Source organism: Stenella coeruleoalba (assembly GCF_951394435.1).
Source record: "Stenella coeruleoalba genome assembly, chromosome: X".
Lineage (NCBI taxonomy): Eukaryota > Metazoa > Chordata > Mammalia > Artiodactyla > Delphinidae > Stenella > Stenella coeruleoalba.
The window spans coordinates 24,798,602-24,814,040 of record NC_137152.1 but is presented as its reverse complement, the minus strand read 5'-3'; the positions used below and the strand labels follow the sequence as shown (position 1 = coordinate 24,814,040).

General features: G+C 33.5%; 1 protein-coding gene across 16 annotated transcripts in view; it reads right to left on the bottom strand.

Annotated features, from left to right (window-relative positions):
• The window catches only part of DMD (dystrophin), a 2,843,071-nt gene that overhangs the window by 1,253,368 nt on the left and 1,574,264 nt on the right, over positions 1-15,439 (bottom strand). For all 16 annotated transcript variants that reach the window (XM_079909736.1, XM_079909735.1, XM_079909718.1 and 13 more), the window contains 3 exons: positions 13,107-13,244; positions 10,263-10,415; positions 9,209-9,391 (listed from right to left, as the gene is read on the bottom strand). In XM_079909736.1, coding sequence (XP_079765862.1) covers positions 9,209-9,391; positions 10,263-10,415; positions 13,107-13,244 — 474 coding nt within the window. The remainder of the gene's footprint in view (positions 1-9,208; positions 9,392-10,262; positions 10,416-13,106; positions 13,245-15,439) is intronic.

Sequence of the window (15,439 nt, the reverse complement as noted above, 5' to 3'; positions counted from 1 at the left end):
TGGCTTTCAGTTTCTCAGGACACTTAGCAGTGTGAACTCTGGACACCGAAACTTCTGCATGTTGTCCTTCAAACCAGTGGCCTTAATAAAAAATATTTTAGAACTTCAACATTTTTTGGTGGTTGATTATCTCTCTTAATTCTATAAGAAAGGAGTTATTAACTTTATCCGGAGGCTCAAATATTTAGTTCAATTTGCACAGGTAATGAGAGATGCAGGATATAATCCTAGGTTTTCTTATTCCAAGCATAAGAGGTATTACAAAATATCAGTTTTTCTAACATGAGTGGAATCCACTTTATGAACAGTGGCCTAGTCTTGATTTTGCAATAGCAATACAATAGAAATTTGGAGATTTTTTACTGATTATCAGAACCTTCAGTTAAATGAGCCTCTCCTGCTCACATATGTACGTGTCCTGTGTCTTTTATAAGGTATTTATATATTCTTTATGTTTTCATAGATTTACTTTAATTAATCTTGGTTGGGACACCAATGTGTTTATTCTATTTGTGGGTTCATGCCTTTCTTATGATCTGGGAAATTTTTAGTCATTTTTCCTCAAATATTGTGTCCCACATAATCTGTCATTTTCTTTTGCAATTATATTAGACATAAAACTTATTATTCTGTTCTCTCAATATTTCATATTTTCATATTTTTTATCTTTATGTGGTGTATTCTGATAATTTTATCATAATGACTTTCTAATTTTCTCATGTTTGTTTAGTTAGGTGTTTAACACACACTCTTAGGTTTTTTTTATTTCTATGACTAGCTTTTGGTTTCCAGAAGTGTTATTCAATGTGTTATCATCATAAATAACTGTGTCAGTATTTTTATAAATTAATGTTTATTTTATGCCTTGATCTCTATTTTATTTTCGACATATTTACTTTAGAGCGTGAAGTAGTTTTCTATTAAGTTCATGAAGCACTAATTCTCTTGATTGTTACGTTAGATAACTCTAAGTCAAAATATATTATTTCTTCATGTGAGTTCTAATAGTTCATTGTGAACCAATCTTCAGTGTTCGTGTGTCTGTGGGACACTCCTAAAAGAGTGATTTATTATATGATTCTGTGAGAAAACTCTAAGGATTTCACCAACCTGGGAACAATTTTATATTAATTTCTCAGTTCAGGAGTCTAGAGGCTTGTGGTTGGTGTCAAAATTCAGATCCCCCACAACTCAGAAATAACTTTCACAAATTTGTTTCTCCAGTCAGAATCCTTGCCAGATGAATTGGCCTTGGGAGCTGGATTTATCTATTCCCCCTCTACCTGTCAAGGGAAGCCCTTGAAAATTCAACATTTAGACAGGGTTTCCATTTACATCTCTAGCAGATGTTGTATAACGCTACATATTTTCTACTAAAAGCCTTTAAACCTTTCTCCTAACCATGAGGCCCTCAATCCAGGCTTAGTATCACATGAGATGATGTGCTCATTTATGGCAACTAGGAAGAAGGGAGGCTCCATCACATATTTTGAGCTCAACTAAACTGTTTTAAAATTATATTTTATCCAGAATTTCCATACATTTGAAATGAGAGGTGAGGAAATCAATCAGATGGTTATCTTCCTGGAAGTTGATTCTAGCTTAACATACTCTATTTACTAAACAACCATTAAACTGATTCTCTTACATAAACTAGAAACCAGAAAAAAAAAATTACTAGAGAAATGGCAGTAACTATTATGGTCACAACAGTCTAGAGAAACATAGAGTCTTGATTTATCTATTTTTTCTTAACTCTTGTGATATGTTAATTACAAAATTGAAGCTCAGAGGAGGAAAATTTTATAAGCAGCTACCTCCTGGTCCATTTCCCTAGCAACCATCATTAGTCTTTTATATTCACAACTCTGTTTACTAAAGAGCACTCTGTCTCTAAATAAGAAATTTATTTATGTTACCATATTCTCTAAGGATCTTGCATTGGCAGCTCTGATGGTCTTTGTTGTTACTTCAAGGCAAAGAAAAATTCCATGTAGCAATTATTCAAAAAGTAAGTTTCCCCTTTATTTTGGTCTCAACATTAAATGGTTATCATTATGTGATAGAAGCAAATGTACAAAAAATGAGTAGTGCAGAATCAAATCTAGGTTCAGACATTATTTTACATAAGGTGATGGCAAGCAGCTTTGTGATTACTTTTTTTACATCTCTGCTTCATTTTAAGAAAATCCAAAATAACAAAAGCATAATGATAAAGTGATGTTTTTCCCAATTTTTTTTTTCTGAAGAACATTAGTTCTTCACAATCACTCAAACAGGAATACTATCATAAAACTGAAATGAAATTTCTTCCTTTGTACTGCGACTATCCAGATGTGAAAGTCTGCAGAATCTATTCCCCTCATAGAAATTCATAATCACATTTGCATATCAAAAGCCCTGTAAAATTCTAGACTAAGGAAACTTTGCTTAATCCAGTGTTTCTCAAACTTACTTGGATGCTAGATATCTTTTCTTTCTTTTGAATAGCTCTCACTGTATCTTGGGAAGCACTAAGTTCAAGTTAGGTGTCTTCCATTTCTTACATGTACCCTTGGACAATCTCCTTAACTTTATTTAGATTAATTTTCCTTTCTGGAAAATGACAATGAAAATAATACTTACTTGAGAGGGTTACTGGTGGGAACAAACTAGATACATATGAAAACATTTTGTAAATGTAAAGTTCTATTCAAATTCAAACAATTTTTAAAAGTTAGTAGAGGAATGTGTACACTATAAGTGTTTTCATTTTACAAATTATTCACTTAAGGACTAACTTGTATAATGCATTTCTTGTGGCATTTAAATAAATCTAACAATTTTCTATTAACTTTTCAAGAAGTTCTATATTTTGGCAATGTGTACTTTTAATGTTAAAATACCTTACTACAATTTACTCTGATGTAGTAAAAGCTATCCTTTGCAATACGTTGTTATAATCATCCTCATATTCCCTCTTTACTACCTCAGTGTTAAGTTTCAAGAACTTTGTCTTTTCTCAGTATACACACTTCCAGAAGTAACTGTACTAAAATCTGCCGTTCTGAAGAGGTGTCTTAAACTCCCAGTTGGCATGTATAATTATAAGGAGTATAAAATATTTTTAAAATAGAAAAAATACCTATTAAGTATTACCTGTCTAGATTCTACATCAAAGTTCCACTAAACGTTCATTGTTTCTAAATGAAAAGACGGCTAAGTTATAGTACCCATGTAAAAGTCTACGTGGAAAATATTCCATGAAGAAACAATATGTACAAAGGTCCTGAGGTGGAAATGATGCTGTGTGTTTAAGTATAGAGGAGAAACTTGTATGCTTCTATGACAGGAAAATGGCAAAAAGGGAGATAAAGTTGGAGTAATATAGGAATGAGAGGCAGGACTACGTAGAAGCTCGTAAAATTTCATTAAAAGGGTAGTGAGCAGCAGGGGCTTGAGAGAATCTCACATAAGCTTTAGGAATTCTCTGGCTTCACTAAGGAGACTATAGTGTAGGTGGGAAAATATGGGAAGCAAGGATTAGATGCTGCTGAAGTAATCAAGATGAAAGATAATACGCTAAGGTTTCTCCAATAAGGGTACTGAGCAGTGGTCCAATTAAAGATGTATTTTGCAGGTACAGCCAACAGAATTTGAAGTGAATTCCATGCATGATGTAAGAGCAAAGAGGAATCATGGATGATGCCTAGGCTTTGGACCTAGGTGAAAGGGCAATTTACTAACACCTGGAGAGCTTGGTAGCAGCCAATTTATGTAGGAGAGAAAATTAATTATTCTCGACTTGGCTACCTTATGTGTGAGATACCTGTTAGGCATCTAAAATAAGAAGTTGAATAAGAAGTTGTTGAATGTAAAATGTTGAATATCAGTATTATTTACTTGGTATTTGAAGCCATGGGATATCCAGGGTAAATGCAGTTGTCGTATTTAGAAAAGGGACATTGCTTTTCCTTCTTCCACTAAGATGTATTTTTGTATTTTGTATATATATATATATATATATATATATATATATTTTTTTTTTTTTTTGCTTCCCTTCCTGGGACAGGTCATGCATGTATGCCTATTCCAAAGGTTTACTACATTTTTTTTTGCCTCTTAGAAACATGATAGTTGGCAATAATTCACACTGAACACATTAGGCACAAGCCTTATATTTGCTGCTACCTTCTAGAACAAGCCTTTTATTTATTGTATTCTTGCTGTAAGATCAAATCACTTTTATATTCTCATAGCACTCAATGTTTTCCTTTGCAGAAATTGCCACAATTTTAGTAACTAATTACAAGATAATTTTTCCCTTTTTTTATATATAGAAAATCATTTTATATACGTTTATGTAGCTTGCTCCTTCTCTCCAGCTCCATTTTCCTTCTTACACTAGCACATCGTTTAGTACTTCTTTCTGAAAGAATCTTAGATAATGTATTCTTAGTGTTCCTTTATCTGAAAATATTTGTATATCTGAAAATATCTTGTCTTCATTCTTGAATCACAGTTGACAGAATTCTTTTGAACATTCGCCTTGCACATTAGATATTATGGAAGATATTATTTCATTTTCTTCTAACATCTATTGTTGAGGAAAAGTCAGCCAGCCTGCAGCAGTTTCTGCCTTTAGTCCTTGGTAGCTTTTATGATGATCTTCCTGATCGTTGATGTTCTGGGTTTCATGCAGACCTTGCTAGGTGTGAACTTGTTTTTATTTATTACACACTGGTTGAGCCTTATTCAGTTTGAGGACTCATGTAAATTGAGCTTTATTAAATTTGAGGACTCATGTAAATTGAGATTTATTCGATTTTGTTAAATGTCAGTCATTTATATAAAATAATGTCTCTTCCTCAGGCTCTCCACTCTTTTTAGGCATATGTCTGAGCTTTTTATTCTATCCTCTCCATCTTTCAGTATTTTCAGCAAAGCAAAATTTTCCTCATCTTTCAAGTAATATATTCTTTTTTATTCTATAATGAATCCACCATTAAAAAGTTGTTTGATTTATTATTTCAATAATTATGTTAATTTCTAGACTCTATTTTATCAAAGTTTCCTATTCACTCTTCAAAATGGCCTGTTCCTATTGTAAGAATTCCATTCCATCCTTATTTTCTAAATCTTTTTGAACATTAAAAAACACAATTTCATGTCCTTTACTGACTATCTTCTTATCTCTAATTTCCTCAGGTGTGCATACTCCTTTTATTTTTTGGTGTGTTAACATCACTCACAAAAGGAATCTTTTTATACCCATTGTAATTTTAGTCTGTGAGCTTATTTTGCTCAGGAGTTTCACATAAGCTCCAGATTGTTATATATCCTCACTGTGCAATTTTGTGGTTGTATTTTCTTGGGATTTCTGAGGTTAACTGTCTAATGCTAACATTAAGCTTAATAAAATTATGCATAGTTTTCTATTAAGAAATTTTCAAAGCCTTTATGTTTTTTCCTCTTTTTCTTTACCTTGCTATAGAAAATAATTTAGATAATGCTCTATTGTCAAGTTTATGGAGAATTATGCCTTCATTGGTAGAATCACCAGCTTTGTATGAAATTTCCTGCAAATATTTTGTGACTCTAAGCAAAACTACCTGGCCAAAGATTACGGAGCCTAATTTGCAATTTACATTGAACAAAATAGATCTATCTGTTGTTAATAACATTTTATTTTTTTATAAATTTATTTAATTAATTAATTTATTTTTGGGTGCGTTGGGTCTTCGTTGCTGCGAGGGGGCTTTCTCTAGTTGCGGTGAGCAGGGGCTACTCTTCATTACGGTGCACGGGGCTTATTGCTGTGGCTTCTCCTGTTGCGGAGCACGGGCTCCAGGCGCATGGGCTTCAGCAGTTGTGGCTCACGGACTCTAGAGCGCAGGCTCAGTAGTTGTGGCGCACGGGCTTAGTTGCTCCGCGGCATGTGGGATCCTCCTGGACCAGGGCTCTAACCTGTGTCCCCTGCATTGGCAGGTGGATTCTCAACCACTGCGCCACCAGGGAAGCCCCAATAACATTTTAAATCTGTGGTACCCACTGAGTCTAATTCTCTTAATGACCTACAAAGATATTATAAATTTTTAAAATAATGTGTCTCCTTTCCAATGTTAACTTATATATAGGAAGAGGAAGAAAACAATTGATTCACTTAACCTCTATAATGTAGCGGGTATTTTACACATATTTCATTAACACAAACATCCTCATCCCCATGGTAGAGATGGAGGAAACCAGGTTGGGAGAGACTGGTGATCACACAACCAGCAGATGGAATCAATGGGATTCACAATCAGGGCTGTTCATCCCAGGGAGTCGTCTATTTTACTAGACCACACTGCTGTTGTAAAACATCCTACAGAAAACATTCCTTATGTTCAGTTTACAGTCGTTGTTTGGTCTTCACTGAACAGCCAGGTCTCTAAGCCAAAAGGAACTACATTAGAAATGTCTTGTATTCCTAACTAGGGTGGGGGGCTTCAACATGCTCAATACCTGGAGAAAATCTTACCTGCTTTCGCCCAGTCTGTTTTCCCTTCTTTCTGGTCTCCAGGATTGTCCTGAGGACAATGATTTGCAGATATTCTCTTCTCTGGTTTGGTCTGCACTCCTACCTGGCCTGGGGCTGCTTCATGGCTCCCTGAGACAAAGTTCTATGGCTCTTCTGAGCTTTACTATTGCCATATATAACTCTGACCTGGACATAGTCCCTGAAGTACACTAATTTTACACTGCTTAGTCCATTTCTGAGTCTTTATCTCTAAAGTAAAGACAATTGAGTTCTCATTTTAAACTCAGTTCTCAAATGTTAAGCACTTCATAGTACTTTCTACCATCTTGAATTACTACTGCTAAGATATGAAAGATCAACTGAAAAATCCCTGAGTCCAAAGAAAGTCTAGAGTTTATATACAGAGAGAAGAAAAAGGGACATTTGAGAAGAAGAAAGATGAAAGAAATAGAGAAGGGCAATGGAAGAGAAGGAAAGGAATTGTGAAGCTATGACTACCTGTGCTACATCAGAGCCATTGTAGGATTACCCCAAACATAACTTTTAGTTAAGCCGTTTGCTTGTGGCTATCTCAAATATCCTCACTTAGATTAACTGGGAAAGGTGACTCTAACCAGTGGACATGTGAAATCAGTTTTTTAATATGTATTAGTAATCAGTGGAATATAAAGATACATCTTGGATTTATCTGTCTATCCATCTGTCTGTCTATCCATCTGTATCATCTTTCAGGTCTAATAAAAATCCAAAGCTAAATATAATTATAATAGTAAATGGATTATTCTTCATGCATATTGTTATTCCTTCTATTATCATGGAAAATTAAAAGTTAACATAAAAATATTTTCCCCAAGCAAGGCACCTTATGAATTTTGGATCCTTCAGATATAAAATCAAGAAGAAATGTTTTATGAAGAAAATATATTATAGTATCTTACTATAATTTATTTTAAAAATTCCATACTGGTTCACTTATCCTTACTTTATTTCACCAACCATTATTACGTTTTACAAATATTTGTTAGAGCCTATTATGTGCAAGGACACAATGGCATTTTAAGTGAGTTGTTTATGGAGATTTTTGATCCTGTGTCTATTTAACTATAAAGTGTTAATAACTTACCTTGACTAAGTTGTAAAAGAAAAATTAATCCTGGGTGTGTCAAGATATGGGGGAAATTGGAATGGAGAAAATAGTGAGTAGTAAGATAATTCAAAGTGGAGGACTTAAATGATGTATTAAATCGAGGCAAAAATATTTTACTTAAATTTTCTTTATCGTTGCCTTAATCTTTCAATTCATTTTGCATCCACAGACACAGGCTTTCTGTTATTGTAAGCTTGAGTGATTTATGACATATTATGCTCATAATATCTACTATGAAGGATAATAGGCTGAAACGTGCAATGAGTTAGAATTGGACTTTAAATGTAATATAGTTTCAACATACCTTACGTTACTACTTCCAATTTCTCAGAATATTCAGCTACTATTAAATCTTAAGGTACTGGATTCCTTAGAAAACAGTGTATTCATGGATTTTTCTAACACGTTAAAAGAAGTAACAATATGCAGTATTTTTTTCCCTTGGTTAATAAGCATCATTAACAAAATTATATGCTTATAAAATAAAGTTATATTAATTGTTTAAGACATATTCAAACATTTACCCCGTATTAAATGGAATCAACAACATCACAGAAGAAATTCCCAAGAAACTCTCACCTATGGGTTGAAACAAATGCAATTGTCATTAACATAGGTCAAAAAGGGTTGAATATCTGTTGGTTTCATGTAAGTCGACCTAACATAATTACAAAGCCTCATTTTCCAGACTTTCAGACCCTGGTTTTGTGAGGAGCACTGTCTTTGCATAATGACAGAGTGGTGACCATTCTGCTTCACTTTACAATATCTCAGAATAGGAACAAAAATGTACCTGTTAGAAAATCCCTATGGTTTATTCCCTACTACAGATGAAGAGCTAAAAAGACCAAGCTTACGATTATGGATTGTGTTTTTAAAGAGAGAATCACAAAATTTCCATCCAGTTGTTTGGAAGAAAGAAGAGCAGTTGTTTCTTTTCCTTTTGGCTTATAATAGTTCAGTAGTAACAATATTTGATATTTTTCAACCTGCTATCAATTATTAACAATCTTACTAGGCATACAATCCTTATACAAGCCTTTTAACCCATTGAGTAGCTAAGCGAGGTATGAGGACTAAGCTATTATTCTATAAGTCAATGAGATAAGAAGGCCTTGTGCAAGCTGGTATAAGAAGTTGTTTCACAAAAGATTTATTATTTACCATGTATACATTAAGAAAGTAAAATTAGCATGGGATGGTCTCAGGAAAGCAATACATATTTTTGGATTAGACGCTGAAATAAAGTAAATGTATGATAAATTGACAAATTCACATTTCCAGTGTTATGAAAAAATGATGTGGCAAAAGAAATTAAGATGTATTTTTCATTTTTGATAAGGGGGCTGTTTCCTATGATATGTTAAGGGATTATGTTTTTAACCTGAAAAATTAACCACTAGTGTTACAGAAGCCCAAAGTGAGGGGGAACTACTCACTTTCAGATTGCATATTAGCACTTTGAAATTGCACCCAGATTTTTTTCTATTGGTTAGTAGGCCTCTGTTATTAGAGTAGTAGTTGCAAACACATATGTAGGTTTGCCAGTAACAACTCACAATTTGTGCAAAGTTGAGTCTTCGAAACTGAGCAAATTTGCTCTCAATTTCCCGCCAGCGCTTGCTGAGCTGGATCTGAGTTGGCTCCACTGCCATTGCTGCCCCATCCTCAGACAAGCCCTCAGCTTGCCTACGCACTGCATTCAGCTCCTCTTTCTTCTTCTGCAACTCACGATCAATTTCCTATTGAGCAAAACCAATACAGGGCCCAGGGCAGTTAGCTAACCACATTAACCAACCTATAAGCAGCACATACCTGTCCCAGAAATTTCATAGGCTGTTGTCATTTTATTGTCACTTTTCATAATTTATAAGTATGGAAGCCATCACTGTCATCTTCACCCAAGAATCCAAATATTATTTCAGTTATCTTTTGAATGCTTAGTTTTAGATATTCTAATTGAGAAAATACTGAAATTGATCTAACAGTTTTCTTTCTTCTCAATTCCTCTAGTGTTTTGGGGCTGACCCAAATTGCAGTGATTATTCATCATTTCTTAGGGACCATCCATATAGAATATAATTTAGAGGGTAAGTGAATAAGTAATTTATTTCCTTTTTAGAGTTTTGAGGAACTCAACAGAGAATGAAGCAAAATAAAGAGTGTAAAATAATAACAGAAAAAACATCTTCAGACAATATGCAACAAATAAATCTATAAAGATTTGACACTGATGTGTGAAGATGCTCTGATGAAATGAATGTGCTAACATGAGATAGAAGTCGTCCATATACCGATAAGTCATTTGTTCATCTGGAACAAAGATACACAGAGTCAATTACAATTTTACCAGAAAACATATGACATTTCTTAATTCATTTTACATTGTCTAAGAATAAAACATTTTATTCGTTCAACATTATGTCAATTGAAAAACACTTATACAATACATTTACTAAAACAAACAAAAAAATACAAAGAAATACATCAAATCGGGGAGAACACTAATAGTGGAAACAACATCAACACTTCAAAAATGATCCATACAGGTTAAGTTAAATAAATTAAACTGTAGCAACAAAATCTGGGATTGACATTCTAAAACAACATTACCTTTATTTTCCTTTCATCTCTGGGTTCAGGTAGGCTGGCTAATTTTTTTTCAAGGTCATCCAAGCATTTCAGGAGATCATCAGCCTGCCTCTTGTACTGATACCACTGGTGAGAAATTTCTAGAGCCTTTTTTCTTCTTTGAGACCTCAAATCCTGTTCATGGTGCAGACATTATTAAAATATCAATATACAAGTATATTACACTTCTGGCCGTAGTCATTTAAAAATAATTAGGGTCCCTCATCTTCTTGTTCAGTTTCAGTTAAATTCACATTTAAATGCTAAACATACAAATAGATGATTAAATTATGTATTCATGTGACAGGACCCATGTACATGAAGCTAAGAAACCTGAACAACCCACTTCAAGTATTTTCTCTTAGCATGTTCAAACTTGTTTAGAAATTTTTTCACATTTAATTAACTCTTAATGAGTCAACTAAATTATTGTGTTATGTGAAATAATTTAATATGTGAATTCAACTGAGTTAACAACATACTTGTACAAACTTATTGAGTTTGTATTTGAATTTTAAAATAGGTAAAAATTCCAAAATTGATATCTTCAGCCCTAGGTTAAAAATTTTATATTTATATAGCCAAGCAACTTACATTCATGATCTTAAAACTCTCTATAAAATAGTTTCATAGGGCATTAATATTTTGTGATTAGAAATATAAAGTGTTCTTAGTTAGCATATAAATTGCTTCAGGCTATATATATTCAAGTGTGAAAAATGTATACCTGTGAGTGTACATGAAAATTACAATTTAAATGTTATGGCAAACTTTTTCTCATCATATCAAATCCAAATGCAAAATGATAAAAAATATTTAGAAAAGAAAAGGGAAAGTGCATGGTTTCCAATCAACCTGATGAGATAAATAAGGGTGACTGCTTACTAAATCAACAAAGGGGGGGAAGTTTATCATCTCACTCCTTACAAGACCACCCAATGTCTTCCATGATTAATAGAATTTGTTGTAATGCTATTTTACGATAACACAAGGGAACATAAGAGCTCAGGATACAGCTTTCATTTCTTCAGAGCAGTAGCAATTAGGGTTTCATGTACAGATATAGCTGGAGCCAAAGAAAATAATGAATATCAAAGGACTGCTGAAATATTCATTGCATTGGAAAGTTTTTACCTTCTTTGAAATATTTCATAAGGACTAGAATTGAAGCTACTTGGCAGATTAACAACTGAATTTGGTAGATTGGTTTGGCAAGTGGAGTAGATTTTTATTAATCACGTTTAACATATATTTGCAAAAATGATCTCGATTTCATTCTGCATTTTGTTTAAAATTGAGGATGTAAAATTTACTACAGTTTACATTTTTAGTTGAATTTCTAAAGCTCCTGTGGAGGTATTAAATGCCTAGGATGAGCCAGATGGAATGCTGCTTTTTTCAAAGGTACCAAGATACAGCCACGTGAATGAGAGTTGAGCCATGCCTTACTGGTGACACAACTCACATCTTTGCCAAGAGAAAGGCCTTGTGGTCATAAAATCTGAAACTCTTTTTATTTCCTAAGCACAAGGTGATGTGTAATGTGTAAAGGTATTAAGAGACATTATAGAGATTTCTTTACAGGTATGCCAGATAACCATTAAACACTGCTGTTCAGTAGGACACATATCATATGACCAGTGTAGATGCTTCTAAAAGCTTGGTCACAGTTGGAAGCGTGTGAATTACACAGCTTTCTGATTTTCTGAGCACATTATGGCTTGCTCTTGCACTCCCTCGGGGAAGAGGCCTTTTCTAGTTACTGTATTTATCAGCAGTTACCTTCAGAAAATCTGCTGGCCAATTAGACTTTCCTTGTGGATTCCCTGCAGGCACAATATTGTGTAATTACATTCTCAGCAGTGTTTATTTGCTTGTCTGACTATATGGGAAAAGGTTTTACACTCTTATTTGCATATAGAAAGCAGACTCTATCCACCTACAAGGTGGATCCACCTACATGGCTACATAGCTCTAAAAGAGTGATTTACAATGAAAAGCTCAGCAATTAACAGTATTAGAAAAATCAGCCATGCATGCAAATAGTGAATATTGAAAAGTACATTAAAAAAATAAAAGGTTATTTCACAAAATTCTTCACATGTCCAGTCTCTTCTCAAGAACTTTCTAGATACTATTTCTAGATACTAGATAATATTCTATTTTGTCCTTCCTGCACAAATCCAGATGAGTCACACGGGTACTTGAAGCTATACGCTATCACTGGCTAACATGAGAGGACCAGCTCTTCTTCAAGGACATTAAGATTATTTTAGAGGACTCCTATATAAATGAAATTAGACTTATAAATGCTTAGTTAGTTGCAAAGAGTGACTCTCTTAAAGGCAACATGAAGTTAACTGAAAAAATTAAGTATTAAACAAATACTAGGTTACCAAAAAAGTGGACCTACTCTAAATCAAATCAATAAAATATCGCAAGCAGAAAGCCTAAAAAATATACAGGTTGTTTATTCTGGCAGTTAAGTAGGTTTTTCAAGACAAATGTAAACATAACTTACAAAAATAAATTATACTACAAAATTAAATATATGAACACTATGAATGATGCATGTTAATATCTTTCTATTACTACTCAGAAAAATTTGTCTAAGTAAAAAAAAAACCCAACTTCTAAGCAACACATCTTTCAAAATCAAAGACAGCACTCAAAAATGTTAAATAAAACACAGACATTGAACAGAAAAAAAATGTATTTCTGGTGACTAAGAGTCTTAAGAAGATTTTATTTATGCACAAGAGTTTTACCCTTCACATGAAAAAATAAAAACACAGGCAAGGTATATTATAATTTTAGCTCTAATACCTTGAGAGCATTATGCTTTGTCTGTAACAGCTGCTGTTTTATCTTTATTTCCTCTCGCTTTCTCTCATCTGTGATTCTTTGTTGTAAGTTGTCTCCTCTTTGCAACAATTCTTTTACAGTACCCTCATTGTCTTCACTCTGATTAAAAACAACAAGTACAGTCTTCATTTTGGTTTTAAGAAAGCTGTACATCGTTAACAGAGATAATAAAACATGTTATTTAAACACAAAAAAATCCAATTTAAAACTTTCAGTATCCTAAGATACTGCACTCATAGTTTTTCTTTTATATGTTGTACTTTAACTTTTAAAAGAAGTAAGTTTCCTCCTGCCTAGTTCAAAAGGACACATGTGATTAGTCATATGTAGGAAGATGGGGGAATAAGGTACTTTAACATTTCAGACAAGTGAACTGCTATGAAAGCATTCTTTTGGCTTTGATTTTTAGTGCATTTCTAGAAATTAAAAAAGTTGAGAGAAGCAAACTAAACTTGCCATTTACAATGCTAATTCACAGAGGAATACAGATGTTGCCGTGTGTGAGATGACAACAAAGCTTAACATTTTAACACACACTCCTAAGTGAAAATACGTTATTTTAAATGGACACTGATTTCTATCTAATGCCCTCTGCTTTAAATAACCTAAATGCCCAAATTTAGAACAAATATTAGGGCATTAGTAAAAAATGATGTGCTCAATTGTTGCCAAATACTGCAGTTAATTAATTTCTAAAACATATGTCATATATGCATGTTATTTTTAAATAAATACAATTAAGTATTAAAATATGGATTAGAAAAATGACTTTAAGCATTTTCAATATGCATTTTGGTTTTTAGACTCCAAGAATATTATTTTTATTTACTTTGAAATAAAATTATTTGAATAAGTGTTAGTTTAATAGAGTAGCATATGTGACCATGTGATTTTTCACCTCTATTTTCCTATCTTTCTTTCAATTCAATATATGAAAACTTTCTATCAAGGAGGTTCACGTTGCTATGGTACCCAAGGTACTCTGATGAACGAAGAACAAATATTAGACAATTTTTAAAAAATTCACATGTATGTGTGTGAATAATCATCCATGGTATTCAATGTTACATATTTAATTCTATAATGCATACGTAAACTTCTACACACAACTGAGGAACTATTCATTTTTTAGAGGAAATGGGATTTTCACCTGAGATTTGCCAGTTAACTAGTCTAATGAAATAATATAACATAGACATTTATGTTTATAGTCTGTGAAAGACCTTACTTTTTAAAATATGTCTTTAAAAAGTCTGCAACATTTCCTGGGGCTGAGGACAAAAGTAATAAACAAACAAAAGCTCCCACTTCATTTCTTTCCCCACACCAGCTGAGAGCTAGAGGGCAGAGTTGGTGAACAGCCCAAGAGGTAAGTAGCACTCTTTTCCACCTCGGTGCCCTCTGGTTTCTTCTTTGACATGAAGGAGAGGTAGCAGTAACTCAGCATCTTGGAAAGGCTCTTCTTGTCTTTCTTTCCAGGAGCTGAGTTGGCAAGGCCACCAAACCCCATACACGGGGAGTACTGATTTAGGCAGCTCCAGGAAGTCAGAATTGATACCAATGAGAACTAAGATTGGTTCTCCTACTGCTTCACATGCCTATTATTTACAATTTATAATTTGCCTTTTGATATCATTTTCAAGCACTGTCTGAGAAGTCGCTAGCATTGATACATGTCTGAGAAATCTCTAGCATGATATACGCAAAGGTTAAGAATGCCATATAGGTGATGGCTGTGAGAGGGGAAAGGAAACTGTGAGAATGGGGTGGAGGGAGAAAAAAAAGTCAGTGAAAAGGGATGTGATGCAGAAATATTCAAGCTAGAGAGAAACGTAAAAGACATGTTGAAATTAATCAGGGTTTAAGGAGAAAGTTATGAGTCTGGGAATAGCCCACATGGTTATATATTTTTTATTCCCATGAAATAAGCAGCATGAATTTATACATATTTTAGATATACACTACACTACTTGTTCAACTTTTTTATAAAACCACCTTGTGGTAAGCTTTAATAAACAATGTTTATATCATGTGTAATTGCCCCTTCTCCAAAATAAATGTTATACTACCAAAAATGGGATTGACACAAAATATCAGTCATCTACGATGGCTGTGTTTTTTATTAAGTTTCTAGTTTATTTTTGGATTTGACTCTTTTCATCCATTACATTTTGTCCTTTGAGCACACGTCAAAGCAAAATTGCTGGGCTATTTATTAGAATCTGTAAGTGCTCCTGTATGTCCATACCATAGTAATTTGGCATTCATAATGACAGTTCAACAAGAATACTTTG